This window comes from Passer montanus, unplaced genomic scaffold, assembly GCF_014805655.1.
Source record: "Passer montanus isolate IOZ18808 unplaced genomic scaffold, ASM1480565v1 scaffold25, whole genome shotgun sequence".
Classification (NCBI taxonomy): domain Eukaryota; kingdom Metazoa; phylum Chordata; class Aves; order Passeriformes; family Passeridae; genus Passer; species Passer montanus.
Window position 1 is genome coordinate 2,692,301 of NW_024367149.1, and position 18,412 is coordinate 2,710,712.

At 62.8% G+C, this 18,412-nt stretch overlaps 1 protein-coding gene across 6 annotated transcripts; it reads right to left on the reverse strand.

The window, feature by feature from the left end:
• Positions 1 to 257: 257 nt before the first annotated feature.
• On the reverse strand, positions 258 to 17,552 carry SLC6A9 (solute carrier family 6 member 9). 6 transcript variants are annotated; one of them, XM_039711462.1, is made up of 14 exons: positions 17,377 to 17,552; positions 14,831 to 14,977; positions 6,344 to 6,500; positions 6,056 to 6,187; positions 4,857 to 5,109; positions 4,645 to 4,777; positions 4,072 to 4,206; positions 3,892 to 3,995; positions 3,578 to 3,815; positions 3,355 to 3,489; positions 2,959 to 3,058; positions 2,638 to 2,738; positions 2,293 to 2,463; positions 258 to 2,089 (listed from the first exon to the last, which is right to left on the reverse strand). In XM_039711462.1, exons 2-14 carry the CDS (start codon positions 14,858 to 14,860, stop codon positions 1,877 to 1,879), a joined length of 1,902 nt encoding a protein of 633 aa, XP_039567396.1. In that variant the 5' UTR covers positions 14,861 to 14,977; positions 17,377 to 17,552; the 3' UTR covers positions 258 to 1,876. The 6 variants fall into 6 exon arrangements, with proteins under 6 accessions (XP_039567396.1, XP_039567398.1, XP_039567397.1 ...); XM_039711464.1 differs by lacking the exon at positions 17,377 to 17,552 and adding an exon at positions 16,067 to 16,185; XM_039711463.1 differs by lacking the exon at positions 17,377 to 17,552 and adding an exon at positions 15,099 to 15,833.
• Positions 17,553 to 18,412: the final 860 nt, after the last annotated feature.

Consider the following 18,412-nt stretch of genomic DNA (forward strand, 5'->3'; position numbering starts at 1 on the left):
AAAGTGTACAGGACAAAGCCAGCTGCCCTCCTGTACATTTGGGTACAATGCTTTCTCCAGCAGGGATAAGCCCGTCGTCCATCCTCTGCCTTACCTCCAGCTGGTTTTGTACGCCCAGGTAGGGCGAAGGAGAATGCCCCAGGACCTAGCTGGCTGTTGAGTGCAAAGACCTGCACCCAATTAAGTGTGGTCCCCCACTCTTCAACCCCTCCCTCCCCCAACATGGTTCCCAAAGAAGGGCACAGCAGGACACAACCTCAGGAATATAAATGTCATTAAAATCTAGGATACTTTAGAACTCTACACCAGAAGAGACACTGGCACACGCAGCGCTGCCCAGGGACACTGGCACAGGCAGCGCTGCCCAGGGACAACGCGTTATTGCTAACAATTAGAGGTGAAGAGTAGCGGCGTGACTCGAGGGGCAGGGCACGGGCACCATGCGGGATCTCCGCCCCTCGCCGCGGCACGACGGGGGGCTCGGGACGGGGAGCTGGAACATCCTGCTGGGGCTCGCCGCCCACTGCCTCCCGCCACCGTGCCGAGCTGTGCCGTGTTCCTGTGCCAGCCTCGGGGCTGCAGCATAGGGAGCACAGGGTGCTGGCTGGGAGGGGAGCAAGCGGGGTAGGAAGGGTCTCATCCCATCCACCCCAAATCAAGAGCTCCAAGCCCTTTGGCTGGAGCTGGAAGACAGATTTAAAACCACCCGGCCTTTGCCAGTGCATCCTATTCCACTAATACTGACTGGGGACTGAGCATCCCCAGCTGGCTCGGAGCGAGTGGGCTGGTGCAGCCCTTCGTGTCTCCGCTGGTACCTCCTGCTAAGCAGCAGCTGGGGGAGGCCGGTCCATCCTGCTCCCCCTTAGCACCATGGAGGGTCCTCCCCTGCCAGTGCTGGGGCTGCCAGGGAGAGCTGGACCTCATCCCTGTCTGGTTACCCCCCGGCCAGGCTTAAGTACTCCCCCAGCCTCCTGCCCCACTGTGGGGCAGGCAGCAGCACTGGGCTGTGCCCACGCTGCTTGTGGCTGTGCCCAGCTTTGCAGGCGATGCCTGGCCACCCAGAAGGGCACCCACAGACCCCAGTGGGGCCGCAGGGTGGAGGGGTGCATGGAGGGGAGCATCCCAGCTCAGTGCCTGCACAGCCCGGGCGTACCGTGCATATGTGCGTGCCCATGTACGCCACATCTGTGCCCATGCTGTGTCTGTGAGGGACACACACGTGTACACACGTGTGCTCTAAGTGCTTGTGTCTTGTGCCATCAGATCCCCCTGCCGGTGCAAGCAACATGCTTGCCCCCATCTCCCTGTGCTGGCCTCGTGCCTGGCAGCACCCCTGGGTATGACCACTTGTGAGACCCAGTAGGCTCTGAGCCACAGTGGGCGTGCACCCAGGCTGGGGGTCCCCGCAGTGCCAATCCATGCCATGATGGCCTTGTGCACACACAGGCCGCGGGCAATCCTGGCATGCCCAACCCTGGTCCCACCCCATGTCCTCCTCGGGGAAGGTCAGGAGGGTGCCCCATGGCAGGGCAGGCTGCCTGGCTTAGGGAAGGGGGGGTGGGAGCCTGGGAGCATCCCACCCCCCCATCCTGTGCATACCCCCAGGTCAAGGCTCCTGCAAAGTGCCTCTGGCTCCCAGCCCTCCCGGGGCTGTGCCCCCTCCTCTCTTGTCCCAGCGTCGAGCACAAAGGTTACCGTAAACACAAGGGTTAACAAACGCCACGGGGGCAGGGGCGGGAGGGGTTAACCGGCGAGGAGGTGGGGGGGTCTCGGGGATGGGTGCTGAGAGCCCCCATGGTCCGGTGCGCCCCGGAGCCAGGCTCCGCCAGCGGAAGGTGCAAGAGGGGTTAGAGGGGGCGCGGGGATTGTGGGAGGGTCACAGTCTGGAGTCCTGGCTGTGGGCTGAGCCATTGCTGCCCTGCACGGGGGATGCAGCCGCTGCCTCACTCTGGCCCTTCTCTGGCTGCAGGGGCTGCACCTCCAGGTGGGACTCAGTGGAAGGGCTGAACGCTGGGGCGTAGCGCCCACTGCGGTGCTCTGGCAGAGCTGGGCCCCAGTCCTTGCTTGCCTTGGTAGCATTTTTCAAGCGCTAGAAAAGGAGAGGATGGAGACAAGATTAGCACTCGCCATGCTGCCCTGCCCCGGTCTGCACCAACATGCCAGCAGCTTCCAGGGGTGCACAAACATGTGGTGCCCTATGCACCCTGCCTGCACACAGCCACTGCTGACAGTTCCAGTGAGGTCAGCCCCAGGTGGGACACAGACAAAGGGGTGTAGTCCCTGGACACCCACCTCAAGCAGTGTGTCCCCCTCAGAACGGCACACTTTGTAGATGGCGTAGATGGGAATGCAGATGACGGAAGAGAGTGCCATGAGGAAGCCGATGCTGATGGCCCAGGTAGGGTAGACATACTCATTGTAGGAGATGGGCCGGTACTGGATCACTGTGAACACCAGGATGAACTGGGAAGGGATAGGCAGGATCAGCCAGCTTGCTCTGTACACCCACAACTTCCCTGCTCTGCCCTATTGCTGGTCTCCTGAGCCCAGCACCCTCCTCTCCAGGGAGTGCCATGTCCAGGTGAGCTCCTTGCTCCTTCCTCCCTCAGCCCAATGCCCCATGGTTAAAATGCTCACAAATATGATGGCAGGTGAGATGAACCGCCAGCAGATCTGGAAGAAGAGTGGGGGAGGAAAGCCCAGCATCATCTCAATGTCCTTGAAGTAGTTGCGGTGTCCTGGGGAGAAATGTGACCATCAGCCCTGGTGGTGACCGGAGCCCCCTCACCACCCACGCGGCTCCAGCCCCAGCGCCATGCCCAGCTCCTGATTGGGCAACAGCCTCCCTGATGCAACACAGAGCAAACTGCTGATTGGCCAGCTGTTCAGGCAGACCCCTTCCCATTGGCTGGCTGGATCAGCCCTACCATCCAATTGGCTGCAGGCAGCTGCACCTACCATAGATGTACATGATGGCCACGCACATGATGCAGGAGATGACCACCAGGGAGAAGCTGGCGGCGTAGTTGTCCATTAGCAGGAGCCAGTAGATGCCCGCCTGGAAGACAGACACATTGGCACGGTGTGGTACCACTGCTGCTGGCAGGGCACCAGCACAGCCATGCTGACTGTGCCAGCAACACGCAGCTCGGATACCGCCACCACAGCTGGCACGGCAACACCTGATGCCAGAGTCAGCATGAAGACACTTAATTCTGGGTACCATGCCCAGTGTTGGCGTGGCAAGACCAGGCCCTGGTTGTCACTACCATCACAGTGGCAATGAAGAGGATGTGGCTGATGAAAGTGGCCATGGCAATGGCACCCTGTGGCAACAGCCCCATGGTCACATACCTGTGTGGTGAGCGGGACGCCCAGCAGGAAGCCAGCCACCGCCACTCCCAGCGTTACAAAGGTCTTTTTGCGGATGATCCACTCGTTGCCCACCTCATCCACAATGGCCGTGACCAGAGTCTCCAACAGGCAGAACTACACAGGGGGCAGAGGGGGCACCATGTCACCACCTTGGCCCCACCACGGCACCCCATCTGAACATGCTGGCCCCTCCATGACCTACCTGTGTACCCAGCCCCAGGAGGATGAGCATAAAGAAGAAGAGAATGGACCACAGTGGCGAGATTGGGAGCAAGGTGAGGGCCTCAGGGTAGGCGACGAAGGCCAGGCCTGGCCCGTGGTCAGCCACCTTGGAGACATCCACACCCAGGTGGTTGGCCATGAAGCCCAGGATGGAGAAGATGACGAAGCCAGCATAGACGCTGGTAGCACAGTTGGTGATGCTGATGATGATGCTGTCCCTATGGGAAGAGGAGTCAGGGCGGCAGTGGACACGCGGGCAGTGGCAGGGCTGGGGGACTGCAGTTGGGCACTCACCGGTAGCAGTTGTTGTTGAATTTGTTGTAGGAAGCCATGGTGATGAGTCCGCCCCAGGCACAGCCCAGCGAGTAGAAGATCTGTGAGGCCGCGTCACCCCACACCTGTGGCAGTGGGATGGTCAGTGCTGTGCCCCCAGCCCCGCTCAGCCCTGGCTGCCCGCCACCCTTCACTGCTCACCTTGGCATTGAGGATCTTGTCCCACTGGGGCGTCAGGTAGTACATGATGCCAGTGACGGCCCCCTCCAGCGTGATGCCGCGCACGAAGAGGATGGTGAGCACCACGTAGGGGAAGGTGGCCGTGAAATACACCACCTGTGGGGCAGCACCTCAGTGAGGGGGGGATGGCGGTGGGGTGGGGACACAGGCAAGTATGGCTAAGGTGTGACTGTGGACTGGGGATATGGTCCAGAGCGTGGAGAGACAGACCAGGAGGAGAGGATATGGTCCAGAGAAGGGACTATCCTGAAGAAGGTGAGACCATGGCCACATGGGAGGAGCGGTGTCCAGAAGGGATGTGGCCAGGTCAAAGGGGTGTGGCCTTTCCCAGAGTGGGAGGAGCACATAGAGGGCAGGGACAATGCTAAAAAAGGAGGAGATGTGCCCAGAAGGGATTGGGAACATGTCCACAAAGGGAGGTTCATTCCCAGTAGGGGTGGGGCTATGCCTAGAGGAGACACTGCCCACGGCCATCTATCCTGAAGGCATGTCCACACCCCCAGGGAGGAGCCCGGAGAGGGAACACACAGGTACCTTCCCCGAGGATTTCACGCCCTTGATGAGGCAGAGGAAGACAACGACCCAGGAGACACCAAGGCAGCCCAGGAGGGGCAGCCGAACCTCGCCCAGGTTCCCGATGTCATCCGACAGGTTCAGCACATACCTCCTGTACGGGGAGGGGGCAGCAGCGTCAGTGGGGCCCAACCATCACCACCTCCCCCACCCCTGATCCCAGGCCCTGGTACCTCCAGTACTCCTCGCTGGGGCTGGTGCGCTTCTGGGTGGTGTTGAGGAGCTGGGTGATGTTGAGGGCAGCACGGCTGGAGAGGTTCCCGTCCAGCACCCCCACGCAGTCGGGCGTGTTCCAGGGGTTGCTGCAGTACGTCCAGGGCAGCACGCGCGTCATGGACACAAAGAAGTAGTAGAAGGCAATACAGATCACCACGTTGTAGTAGATCCCGATGTATGTGGACACCACCATCATCCCGTAGCCCACGCCTGAGAACAGCACCGGGGAGGGGTGAGCGGCAGGGTGCGGCGGCACGGGCACGGCGCACAGCACCAGGGGTTGTGGCATGGGAGGAGAGGGCTGCATGCAATGCTGCCGGCAGCCTTGCAGCCATGCTGCAGCTCAGGTGTGAGGAGCACTGTGCATGGGATCCTCTACCTCCAAACGAGCCTAGTGGTTCTGAGGGTCCTCTGGGACACGTGGCAATACATACAGGCTGCAGGCAAACCCTTGGGGTCTGCAGCCCTAGAGAAAAACAGGATGGGGGTCACCCCTGGCTACAGTCACTTTAGGCCTGCAGTTATCTGGCAGCATGTGACAGGCCACATGAGCACAGGGAAGTGCACCCTAGGCTCAGCATGCCACTGTGCAGGGCACACAAGAGTGTGTGCATGGGCTGCTTGCACTCAGACATGACATTGTGGGCATGTCACCTGGCAGGCAGCCTGCAGGAGGTGTGGGCCAGGGGAGCCAGCAGCACGGGAGCACACCCGTAAGCCAGGAGATGCACCAGGAGATGACTGCAGAAGCACGCCCACAGCTGGACATGCCACAGTGCGTTCAGGGGACCCGAGCGGCCTCTGCAAGAGTGATGTGCTGGGGACACGTGTGCCATATGCAGGGATGTGTGTGTAATGCCTGCAGCGGATGCCAGCGCAGGGCTGGGGCTTGCGCAGGAGATGCGACGCGCGTGCAGGGGCACGTGTAATGCGTGCAAGGGATGCCAGGCAGCTGTGCAGGGCAGCGTAGCCAGGGTGGGCATGTGCACAGGGGACCAGGCCAATGCAGACTGTGATCTACGTGCAGGGCATGCGTGTGCAGGTCTGGGCCATGTGATGTGCCAGAGGTGTGCATGCACCCCATAGTGTGTGAGGGTCACTGTGACAGCAGGTGTCCCATGCTGGCCTGTGCCAGTGCGGACAGGCAACTCCTTACCTTTGAACATGGGGCTGACCCTCCAGACGCCAAGGCAACCCTGGCTGGCAAACTGCCCAAAGGAGAGTTCCATGAAGAAGAGGGGGATGCCGCAGAACACGAGCATGATGAAGTAGGGGAACATGAAGGCACCTGGTGAGCAGGAATCAGAGGATGAGTGAACACTAACCCCAGGCACGGCTGTGCTTCCCACGCCCTGCACCACCCCAAGAAATACCACGCGGGGCTGGGGTGGACACCCCAACACCTGCCCAGAGGAACCCCACTCCCCCGGCCCCTGACACCCACCTCCCCCATTGCGGTAGCAGAGGTATGGGAAGCGCCAGACGTTGCCCAGGCCCACGGCATAGCCCACGCTGGTCAGCACAAACTCGATCTGGTTGCCCCAGTTGCCGCGCTTGACGCTCTTCTCCTGCTTGCCCTGCTCCCCGGGCACAGCGCCATTCTGCGGAGAGATGCCATGGGATGTGTCAATTGGGGACCCCCCTGCTGGCCCCATTGGAAGGGTGACAGCCGCCGAGCGGGGCTGGGAGGTCCCCGGCATCCTTCCCCATCCCGCCCCCCTGCCTGTCCCCGCTGCCCGCCACGCACAGGCAGTGCCAAGGAGGGGGAGGGCAGCGGTGTCGGGCACCCCCCAGTGAATGGCTCTGCCCAGAGCCCGGCTGCAGCAAAGGGAGAGCCTGCAACTCATACAAAGCAGGTCCAGGCGCCAGAGCACAAAGGGGCCTCTGTTCTCGTGCCCCCCCTCCCTGTGCCCAGTGAGAGAGGTCCTGCTGGGTGGCCACTGCCCACGACTGGGGGGGAAACTGCGGGACCCCCGGGTTGAAGCAGAAGCCCCTCTCGATGGGAAGTGAGGTGCAGTGACTTGAGCTGGCAGGGGCCTGGGTACCCCCCAGAAAAAGCACCCTGCTTCACCAGGGTCCTGCTGCCAGCTCAGCACTAAGCAAGGGCACCATGCTTGGGGCAGCTCACAGGGGGTCCCATGAAGTTGGGTCCCTGGAGTGGACAGCCCCAGTGCCCAGCTGTCTCTCACTACAGGGTACTGGGGGGGCAGGAGGGGGCAAAAAAGGGCGCTTTGTGCACTGCCACACAATGTGAGCTCACACCAAGGAGGACAACAACAAAGCAGATGAGTGCCTGTCACCCCAGCAGGGATGGCACCCATCACCCCATGGCTCTGTCCCAGCACAGCCCTGGGGTCATACTAATATCCTGCATGGATGCTGTGGAGCTCTGGCAGGTTAAGCTGAGGGCAGATGGCATTTTGCAACGCAGAGGTGCCCCGAGCCCTCCCCACCTGAGGCCAGGTGATGGATGGGTGCATGGGGTGAGGGTGCTGGTTGCCAGTCCATAGTCCCATTGCACCCAGGCTCCTACAGGAGCAGCACAGGGTGCAGCATCCCTAGGAGCCTGTCGGAACTCCACGGTGCTGGTCTCACCACCACGCACGCCCCAGCGCCCATGCCCACCTCGTGCCTCTCCCCCAGCTGCCCCCCACAATGGCCGAGGCCGGCGGTGAGCGGGCCACAAACGGGAGCCGTCACTTTGGATCTGCTCACGCCGGCGGGGCGCAGCAGCAGGCGCGGTGCACCTAACCGTATCATTTGATTAGGGCCGGCGCAGCCGGGACGTGATGCCCAGCGACTCCGGCGCCGCGCTGCCAAACAAAGCCATCTGCTGCGAGCGGGGCCCGCACGAGCCGCGGGCTGCGGGGGGGCTGCGGGGCTGCAGGAGAGGGGCGCGGGGGGATCGCGGGGCACCGCGGGCAGGGCTGTGGGGGCAACACGCCGCCGTGCCCGGCCGGGCAACCGGAGTGCCCCCAGCTGAGTCTGTGAGCCAAGGGGCCATCGGAAATAAGCTCACAGCAGCTCCAGGTGCTGGGGGACCTCCCACCCAGCAGAGGTTCTTATTGTGGGGTGCTGTGCAAGAGCAGGAGTCAGAGGTCCCCAAAGCGGGGACAGGACACTGGCAGTGTCCCCATGCCAGGGCACACTGCCCACTCGAGCAGACTGATCCGATCGGGAAGCCTCTGATTAAGCTGCTCGTACTAACGAGGCTCCTAATGAGCAGCACAGCCAGCAGGAGCGGGGGCAATGTTCCAGCCTCCCTGACCAAGGGTCTGGTGAGGGCACCAGATACATTGTATGGCCCCGGCTCAGCCAGGAGCCCTGCTGCCCACGGGGGACCTCATCCCTGTTCCAAGACACCGCTCTACTCAGGTGAGCCTGGCTTCAATCCCAAGCCTCATGGAGCACCCCAAATTTGAGTACCAGTGCAATGAAACTGCCAGGCCTGTGCTGCTCCCTCCTCCTTTCCTGCAGCACTGGGCTTTGGTGCACTTGTCCCCAATAAGGGGGCAGCCACATGTGTGTCCATGCATGCACAAGCGAGCACACGTGCGCAAACACTTGCATGCTCACCCATCAGCTCACTACAACCCCCCCTCCCCAAATCTAGGAAGGTCATCCTGTCCTTTACACTCATTAACCACCGTCCCAACCCCAGGGAGGTGGACAGAGAGAACCCAGACATCTGGGAAGATGAAATTCCCCCCCTTCCCTGCTATGGGAAGGGGACAGAGCTGGATTGCAAAGGGAGAGGTGCCACCCAGCAGCAGTGCTGTCTCTGGAGGGACCAGGTGCTGCTCCCAGGCCCCAGATTTTCTGTGCATGTAACCCAATGCAGCTTCAAAGGATGCCTGGCTTGGATGATAACATCACGGAGGAGGAAGGATGCCACAGGCACCCCAAATGTCCCCAGAAGGGAAGTTCCAAAAAGGAATCTCCAAAACATCCCAAAAGGAGACGTTCGGGGTGCCCAGGGCATTCTTCCTTCCCCTTCCCCAGGGAACCCCCCATACATCACGGCCAAAACTTCCCCAGCCCAGCAAAGCAGGCATCATCTATCACCCTGCCTGGCACCAAGGTCTTTCTCATGCTAAGCAGCATCGACTCACACAATGGCAGCTTGGCTGGGGTGCCCGGATGCGCCCCACTTCCCTAAGGGGCCCTGATTTATGGCTGGTGAGCTTGTGGTGGTGGCAGGGTCGATACTGGAAAGGGATGTCCTCATGGGAGGCATCTCCAGCATGAACCCCCTCCTCTTTTTCCCCCGTTCAAACTGTCCACATGGGGTATGCCAGCCCAGCCCTCTGTGGGGCACAAACCTTATCCAGCCCCCATGAACCAGTGAGGGACCCCCAACTTCTCCAGAGGGTGCCCTGCAGCCTCCAACTCGAGGGCTGTCAGGGCTGCTCCTGCAATGCCAGCAGAGGGTACCAGTACCCCTGATGTCATTGCTCATTGCCATGGTGATGGCAACAAACTCACGGCTGTTTTAGGCAGGGGCTGCTGGAAGATAGAAAAATATGCTAATTACATCATTTACCACAATAGTGCCTCTTCCAGGGCAAGAAAGAAGGGTGCAGGATGTTGGAGGCAGATGAACCCCAGCCTGAGGTGGGAGTCCCAAGGGATGGAGTCACTTAGAGAAGGGGTGTCCTGGGTACCCTTGCTGACTGTCAACTGATCCTGGGTGCTGGGGGCCCTACAATCAGGCCCTGCACTCCTTGTCCCTGGTACATGGGGTAATGAATCCACAAGTGTCATCCCTGCATCCAAGGCTGCTGTGCCCCGTGCATCCTGACTCTGCCAGCCTCACCAGCACATCCTAACTCTCCCTTACCCTCTCCCTTTGCTGCTCAGCCCCATGTTTGCCCGTGTCCCAGCGCAGCAGAGACATGTTGTGGGAGAAAAGGAATCTGGCAGGGTGCTGGGGACAGTCCCAGGGCTGGGGTAATGCAGTGATGACAGGCACGCCCAAACCACAGGACTTCCCAGGAGTATTACACTGCCTTCACCACCCCTCAGTGCAGAAGGCTGTCCAGCCCCAGTGGCAGCCCTGAGCACGCCCTGCAAGCCACCAGTACTGCCCTGGGGAAACAGGGCAAACTTTGACATTGTTCACTGATGCCCATGAAAGAGAAGAGGGGAGGGGGGGACAAGGAGGATCTTTGCTACACTCTGCCCCTGCAGCACTGAGTTGCAACCCAGGTGCTGTGCACCTCTTCTGCAAAATCAGTAGATTCCAGGGATAACAAACACACAACTGCCAGGAAATCTCTTCTTGCTCCCAACACAACCGAGGCCATGGAGGGGCTTGGTGCCATACTCTCCCCTCCCTCCCTGCAGCACCCCACATGGAAAGCTGTAGGGCTTGGGGGCACCTCTCCAGCATGCCATGGCACAAATCTACAGCTTCAGCTCCCCCCTGCAGAGCCACCATCCCAAAGACAGTACAAAGGGTTTTGGAGACCATGAGTGGTGGGGGGACAGCACTGGCACGGCCACCACTCCACTTGGCCCGCCTCCCACTCTGCCCCCCAGACCCTGCTCTCACCTGCCCACTGACCTGCTGAGAGGGTCCGCGGGGGCCTGGCTGCTCGCAGCTGCCATCCGGGGGCCCAGGCTGGACGGCTCCGTGAGTCCCCAGCTTCATTGGCACCTCGGGCTCCGGCGCAGCAGCAGCCACCCGCCCTCCCGCCTTCCCCCGCCCACTGCCTCCAGCGCTTGGCACTGCTCCCCACTTGCCTCCCAGCCAGGCTCGGCCCCCTGCTGCCCGCCCTGATGCAGCACCGGCACCCCAGCATGCCACCTGCCCTGGCACCATGCCTGCCCGCCCACCCCGCAGGCACTGCCCTGCCTCTGCTACCCCCCACGAGCCAGGTGCCCTCCCTGGCTCCTGTAGGCAGGGCAGGGCAGAGCAGGCTGCACAGCGGGCTCAGCCCTGTCCCACTTAATGAGGCCTCATTAGTGGGGTCCAGCTGCTCACAGCCCTGCACGCTCCAGTGGGCAGCACTGCCCTCCCTGCGGGCACCGCTGCCCGTCTGGCCGGGGCCAGGAGCTGCTCTTGGAGCATAGCAGAAGATGACATTCCCTCAGAGCCCCCTATTTCCATGCCTCAGCATCCCGAGCCCCACACATACATTCCTGCCCTTATGCCCATCACAGCAGCTTGGCCCTGCATGCCCAATCCCAACCCTGGGCATTCAAGGGCTGCAGGAACAGGACACGGCTCTGCTTGGGGATAGGGGCACAGGGACAAGCCTTTCTGCTGGCACACCACCAGCCTGGTGCCATGCTACTTCACCCAACGTCATACTATTGGTGACATCATGGGCCTCCATGGCAACCCTCACAAGGTCACTGCCCCGAGGGGGACCATCTGGCTGGCAGGAGGGCTACGCCACGACCCCTTCACTGCCCAGGCACCCCACAGCCTCCCTGCTCACCCCTCTGCCAGCGCGAGGTGGGACCCTGGTGGGGTGGTGTGTCCCACGGGAGGCCAGGCAGAGGGTGCCCTGCAGCCAGGCTCAGGGTGCCCCAGCTGCTGCCAGCCCTGCGTCCCGGCTGGGGAGGGTGGCCAAGGCGGCAGCGACGCATGATGGCGCACCGAGGGCGGGGGGACGGGCCGGCGCTCTCGGGCGACCATCTGGGGTCCGGGCAGCACGGCCGAGGGCGCACACGTGAACGGCACACGTGTGCGGGGTGGGCACTCAACCTCCCACATGCCAGCACCCAGGGCTTGTTCCTGTCCCCTCCTGCACCAGCCACGCAGTAGCTTGGGACATGCACCACCCATGGGATGGCAGCACGCAACCGTGCTCCCCAAGACGTGCAAGGAGCCACCCCATGCTGTGCCAGTCCCAGTAATCTCAGCCTGGCCCTACACGCAGCCAGGCAGCTCTGTGCCCAGACACCCTGCAAGGTGTGTGGGCACCTTGTGGGCATCCCTCCATGACCAGTTCAGCTGTAACACTTTGCCTGGGGCACCTGCGTGCCACCACCATGTTTTGCCCTGGGTATGTTGCACCCCCTGCCCCTTAGAGCAGCCTGAGCACAGCACAGCAGGACCCACCGCCCTGTCCCGGGGATGCCAGACCCTTTGCCAGCCTTGCCCTGTGGGAGCAAACTGCTGCTTCCCTGGCAGCCCAGCCAGCAGACACAGGGGACAGCCAGCTGCATGGAGGCACGCTGCTAGAAACAAAGGACCCTCATCTACCATGGCATTCTGGTCCCCAGCCTGGCTGGCTGGTGGACCTGGGGCTGAACTAGAGAGATGGGGTGATGGGTGCATGGGGGGTGGTCCACAGGTCTTCCAGCCCCCTGCCACGGCTGCAGGGTGGCTGGGGTAGGAATGATGCCCAGGGACCTGTCCCAGTGCCACTATCGCCTAGCTGAGCGCTTCCCGACAGGGCTGCCTTTCTCTGGCCCCATTCTACCAGGGCAGACATGATTCTCCCAGGGCGTTCAGGCAGAAAAATCCCCCGCCAGCCCCCCCATCGCTGCCCCTTGGTATTCCGGGAAGGGCTCCCGCAGCCAAAAGCCACTTCCGAAGCTCCTGTTGCTGGTCAGTGGCACCGCGCCGCTGTCTGGAACGGGCAGGGACCCCCCAGCCCTCACCCCCCTGCAGTGCAGGGAGAGCAGCACCCCAGCGTGTAGTCAGGGTGGTCCTGGGTGACAGCAGGAACCCACCTGAGCTGGGCAATCTGCAGCCAAAGGCTGGCTGGCCGTGCCAGCAAAGCAGCCCTTGGAGTCAGGAGCCACTGGCAGTGTTGGAGTCTGAACAAAGCACCGCAAGGACAACAAAACAAAACGTCCTGAAAGGCCTGGGAGGGTGAGGCAGTCAGACCCTCCCCTGTGGCTCACAGGGAGCCCCTCTGCCCAGCTACACAGGGACTGATTCAGCCCCTGGAGCTGTACCACACTCCACTGGGTATCCGCAGTCAGAGCATTTCTGGAGCTTGGGAGAAGTAGGGTGGGCACTGCCTCCCAACTGCCTTCTGTTCTGGAGTAAGCATTCAGAGCTTCACAGAGGCACCCAAAACCACGGATCCTGCAAAAGCAGTACACATCACCCTTGCTCTCCAGGCCGCAGGTGACAGGTGGGGAAACTGAGGCACAGCTGCACATCACCCACCTGCTGCCTCCATGACAAGTTTACAGTGCCTGCTGTGCCCCACCCTGTCCCTCCCCAGGTGGGGCACAGCAGGCACTGTAAACTTGTCCAGCCCCAGGCACTGCACACAGTGCTGGGCAGGGGTTGCATGGTGAGAGCCCGGCCGGACTGGGGGTGGTGGGGGTGGGAGCTGCACCTGCAGGCAGGGGTGAGAGGACAGGCAGGGACCAAACTTTACGAGGTTACTGGCAGGGCCCTGGAGGCAGGCCAAGGAGATTATGTTCCTTTCCCAGGGACTCAGGGAGCTTAGTGGTCAGAACCTGGCCCACTGCAGTTCCTCCTGGTGGTCACAAGATGCAGGAATGGGACACTTCAGGAGCAGGGATGCTCTCACAGGAACCTACCCTTCTCCCCACAGACCCCACAGCAGCAATGCCCTGTGCAGTGGTATCCTTGCACCCTGCAATCAGGGGAGGGCCAGGAAGAGGTCTGAGAGCTGGAGTGGCCAACACAACACGTGTCAGATCCTGTTGCAAGTGACACCCTGGCTCTGGGTGGGCTGGTCAGGTACTTCTGAGAAGTGGGTTAAAGATTTATGGGAGTGGGTGGGCACTCCAATGTCTGGCTCCTGTCATGGGTGTCAGGCTCAGCCCTCGCCCCAGTGCGATGCTGACTGCTCTGGTCACAGCAAGAAAACATCAACAGCAGGGAGTCATGGCAAGCACCATGTGCAGAAGTGCCGCGACAGACCCCTGACTGTGCCCAGATATATCCTCAGCACCTCCCTGTTACCAGCCCAGGGCTTCTCCAGAAGAAATCTGCCTTCCTATCCCACCAGCTGCCCCAACCCTTTCCCTGTTGGGGGCAGGATGGGCGCTGGGCTCCCTGCTGCAGGCACAGCCGGCGGGGCCATGCTGGGACACACAGGCAGAGTGCACACGGGCGCGCTGGAAGCACTTGCTGGAGCATGCCGCTCCCCCGGCTCTTGGCTTCCCAGGCAAACCCTGGCTCCCAGCCCTCCAGCTGGAGTGTGCAGCTATTTCAGGAAGCCCCCTGGGAAGGGGAGGGCCCGGTGACCGTGTCAATCTCAGCATTCAGCTCCTATCCTTTGGGAAGAAGGGAAACAGCCAAGCCTAGCCTGGGGGCTCACCTGCCCAAGGCAGCACAGCCTGCCACAGGAACCTGAACTGCCACAAGCATGGGGCCATCGCAGACTCCCAACAAAGACATGCAGTGGGCACATCCCACATCTGCCCAGAACACCAAATCCAGCCCTGGCGCAGGCAAGTGCACAGCAGCTCACGGCACCCTGCAACACTGCTCCTGAGGATGGAAGGTCAGGCACTACACCAGTGCCCAGAGAAACCTTCCCCTGCCATTGCACCATTCTACCAGCCCAGCCTCAGAGAGCCCACTGGGTGAAGGCAAGGAGAAGCACCCACAATGTGCCTCTCAGCGGGCACCTGGCTTGGAGGAACATCTGCACCCTTTGCTGACAGCAGGCTGTAGAATTGCCTGCCTGAGGAGCTGGGGTGGGTGATAAGGCTGGGCAGAGCGCCTGAAAACAGGCGATAGCATCTCCAGGAACAACGAGACACCACACCCGAAGAGCCCCACAGGCAACAGGCTCATGGAGAGAGCATCAGCCCAAAAATCATTATGCTGGGAGAACACCATGGTGCCACAACCCCAAATGGAGAACCCAGGAGGGCACACCAAGTCATACGACAGCCCCAGTGTCTTGCTCCCTGCGCCAGGCTCCCTGGATCCCTGAGGCAGTGGTGCACACCAGCCCGCTCCCCACACCCCTGCACTTACCAGCAGCCCCTCGCTGCACTTATCGGCCATTCCTGGAGGCTGGAGCACGGTGCTGGCTGCCCAGTGCAGGGTCCCGTGCCTGCCCGCTCTCTGTCACGCTGGCTGCAGCACCAGCACTAGTGTCCTTCAATCCACCGGCAGAGCAAGCTGGGCAGAGAGGAGAAGACACCAAGAGAGATGTGACTGGTGGGGTGGGCACATCCCCACCCCAGGCCTCCCCCTCCCTCCAGGAATGGGGGGCTGTGCCAGGCAAGTCGCTCCCCTCTACCTGCCCAGCGGGTAGCAGGACTCCCGGCGGAGGACGCAGTGCCTGGGGCTGGGTGTGTTGGTGGCGGGGTCTCTTTCTGCTGACTCCCAGCCCCTGCAGCGTCTCTGAACCCCCTGGCACCCACACGAGCGGCGGCTCCCAGGTGTTTCCCAAGAAGCAGTTAAAGATTTACCCGGTGTGGACAGACGACCTTGCGGACAGCTGGCTGCTGGCCCCCCGGCAGGTGGGCGTCAGGGGCCGCGGGCAGGAGCGGGGGCCCCTTGAGCTCTCCCCCAGCGAGAGATGAAGCTGAAGTGGCTGCAGCACACGACAGCGCCGGGACTGGGCGCAGAGCGGGGCCAGCGCAGGGCTCAGCTGCCGCGCAGGACACAGATGGGAAACGATTGCCTTCTGCCCCGGTGCATCGCATGCACGTGCGGCGCAGGGGGGCCGAGCCGCTGGGCTCTGCCGGGTGCCAGGTGCTGCTGGACAGGGCACGGGCACAGGCATCTGTCTCCCCGGCCCTCACCCTGCCCCAGCCTGGGGCTGCTGGAGGCCCCAGGGGAACACTGAGGCCTGACCTCACTGGAAGGGACAGACGCTCTTGCAAAACACCAGTTTGATTGTCTGTGCAACAAGCACTGGTGTTTGCAGATCCCATACCAGTGCTCAGTACCCTTGCTGGCTGTAGAAGGACCCCTGACCCGCACTGAGGGTCCCTGACCACCACCAGCAGTCAAACACCCCAGGGCCTATCCCCAGGCTGCCATGACTCTGAAGCAATCAGCAGAGACCTTAAGACATAAGGAAGGAGCGTGGGCAGTGTAGATAAGGGGCAGGAATCCAGGGGCTGTGGCGCGAGCCCCCAGCCCCTCCAGCGCAGACAGGCTGCTGCCGGCAGATACTGCAGATGCTGCACCCCACTGCCAATGCGTCCTCAGCAGTGCCTGCATTTCCAGGGGAGCTGAGATGTCATCATTGCCACAAACCTGGCTCCTTGCATGGCACAGGGTCCTCATAAAGGTGGGAGGTGCAGGCTCGGTGTCCAGACCTCCTCCCCATCACAAACCTACCACCAGCCAGCCAAACACTACCCACCCTCCTGCGGCCCTGAATTCACACCTAGAACTAATCCCGTGCCCCGGGAACGGGGGAGTGCCCAAGGGGCCGGATGGCTGCCACTCCCCTCGGGGTCTGCCAGGTGCTGATAAGCCTCCACGAGCACCGTAGGTGCTGCTGACATTGGCTCCCAGCCTGACAAGGATCGAGCGCGAAGCCAGCGGTGGTGTGGCAATGGGACGGATGCAAGGATGCCCGAGGCTGCATCATCCGCTGGGACAGCGCAGCAGGGACGAGGATGCAAAGCACTGGTGCCACGGGGTGGCTCTCCTACAGCTGCGAGATGCCATGACAGACCAGAGGGCAGCGCAGCTCGTACCCAGAGCCGGCACGGGTGGAAATGGGGACACCTGGGCACCCACAGGGGCTCCCGTACAGCATGTCACACCTCGTCGCGGGGACGCAGCACACGGCACCCAGCAGAAGGCCAGGGATGTCCGACCGAAGGATGGAGCCCCCGTCCCTTCCCGCCCGGTGGCAGGGCGGCCCGATGCACCGGTGCAGCCGCTGCCACCTGCGAGGCCATTTCTTCCGCCAGCATCCGCCGGGCCCACGGCAGCCGGGGTTCCCCGGTGCCCGCGGAAGGCAAGAAGCGGGCCGGCCTGCCGCCGCCATGCTCCCGTGCCGCCCCGCGGGGACGGCTCCGGCGGCGGCTCCGCGGGCAGCGCCCGCCGCGCGGCTCCCCCCGCCGCCGCCGCCCGGTGCAGTACGGTGGCGGGGGGGCCCGGTTACATCAGCCGCCACGTGGTGGCTGCTCCGCCGCCCCGCCCCGGCACATGCCCGTGGAAAATTACCGCCAACCCCCCCGGCCCGTGACCGAGCCGGGCCGCCCCGGTGCCCGGCGCCCTCCCCGGGAGCGGCGGCGGTGGTCCCGCTCTGCGCGCCGCGCCCCCGCGCTCCGCCGGCACCGCGCCGCCGCGCCGCGAGAGCAACAGATGCGGGACCGCCCCGCATCCCGTTATCCCGCTCTTCCGCTCCCGACACCATCCTGACGGGTGGCCGCTCCCGGTGCCGCTCCTGATGTCCCCGACCCCGCCGCTCCGGAGGCCCTCGCCGCCCTCGTCCCCTTCTCATCCCTCTTCGGCAGCCCACCCACTCCTCCTCCCGTCCCATTCCCGGTGCTGACACGGCTGCTGGACGGCCCGGGCACCCGGTGCCGGCGGAGGTGCGCGCCCCTTACCGTGCCCATGCCGACGCCCGGCTCCTCCCGCCGCGCCGGGTGGGCCCGCGGGGGCGCCGCTCCGCCGCGCCCAGCCCGGTGTCGGTGTCTGTGCCGGTGTTCCAGCAGGCCCGGAACCGCCGCCGCCGGTGCTGCCGAGTTAATGAAAGTTTGGAGGTCGGTGGGGGCTGGCACCGCCCCTCGCCCCCGCCGCCCCGCCGCCGTGCTCCGCCCCCCGCTCCGCCACGCTCCCCAGCGCCCCGCCTCGGCACCCGCACCGCGCCTCGCCGCGCCGGGGGCAGCGCGGGCACCGCGCAGGGCGGGAGCGCTCGCGGTACGGCGGGCACACGGGCTGCGTGTGGCACACACTCACACACGCACACACACGCGTGGGCACACGGCTACACACCGCACACACGGGCATGCTGCACGCATGGACATGCACGGGCACACTCTGCGCTTGGCGCACTCGGGCACGCACTTGGCATACTTGGCACACACAGCCATCGGTATCCCACAGGCATGTGGACGTGGAGGGGCGTATGCAGGCTTGCACAGGCTTGTGGCACATGTGAGGTACATGGGAGCTGTGGTCCCACAGAGGCTCCCCGTGGGCACACATGCATCCCCGCACACACACATATCCCTGCCACACGCGTTTTCACACACAGGGGACCGCCACATGCAGCCTGCACACACTGCCAGGGCACAGTGCCATGGCAATCCCGGGCAGCGCGATGGCCGCAGGCTCCAGCCAAGATGCGTGAAGTGACTCTGTCAGTTGTGCATGTGTGCATTGTGTGGATGTCTGTTGCACACGTGTGTGTCACACAGCTGTGTGTGCGTGTCCATGCCTGTGCATGCCACAGCAAGCGTGCTTGCAGGCGCATGTACACACACACACACGAATGCATGCAAATCTGTACACTTATCCCTGTGTGGTTAGGGGTGTGTACACGTGTAGTTGTACATGTTTACATCTGTATGCACACACCTGTCTTGGGGTATCTACATGTGTGTGCAAACATTCATGCCTGTGTATGTGTGTCTGTGCATG

Coding starts and splice junctions, on each gene's coding strand:
- SLC6A9 (XM_039711461.1), bottom strand. CDS start 10,552: ATGAAGCTGGGGACTCACGGAGCCGTCCAGCCTGGGCCCCCGGATGGC. Junction 3,059..3,354: donor GCGTCCCGCTCACCACACAG/GTATGTGACCAT, acceptor TCTGTCTTCCAG/GCGGGCATCTACTGGCTCCT. Junction 2,739..2,958: donor GGCCATCATGTACATCTATG/GTAGGTGCAGCT, acceptor ATTTCTCCCCAG/GACACCGCAACTACTTCAAG.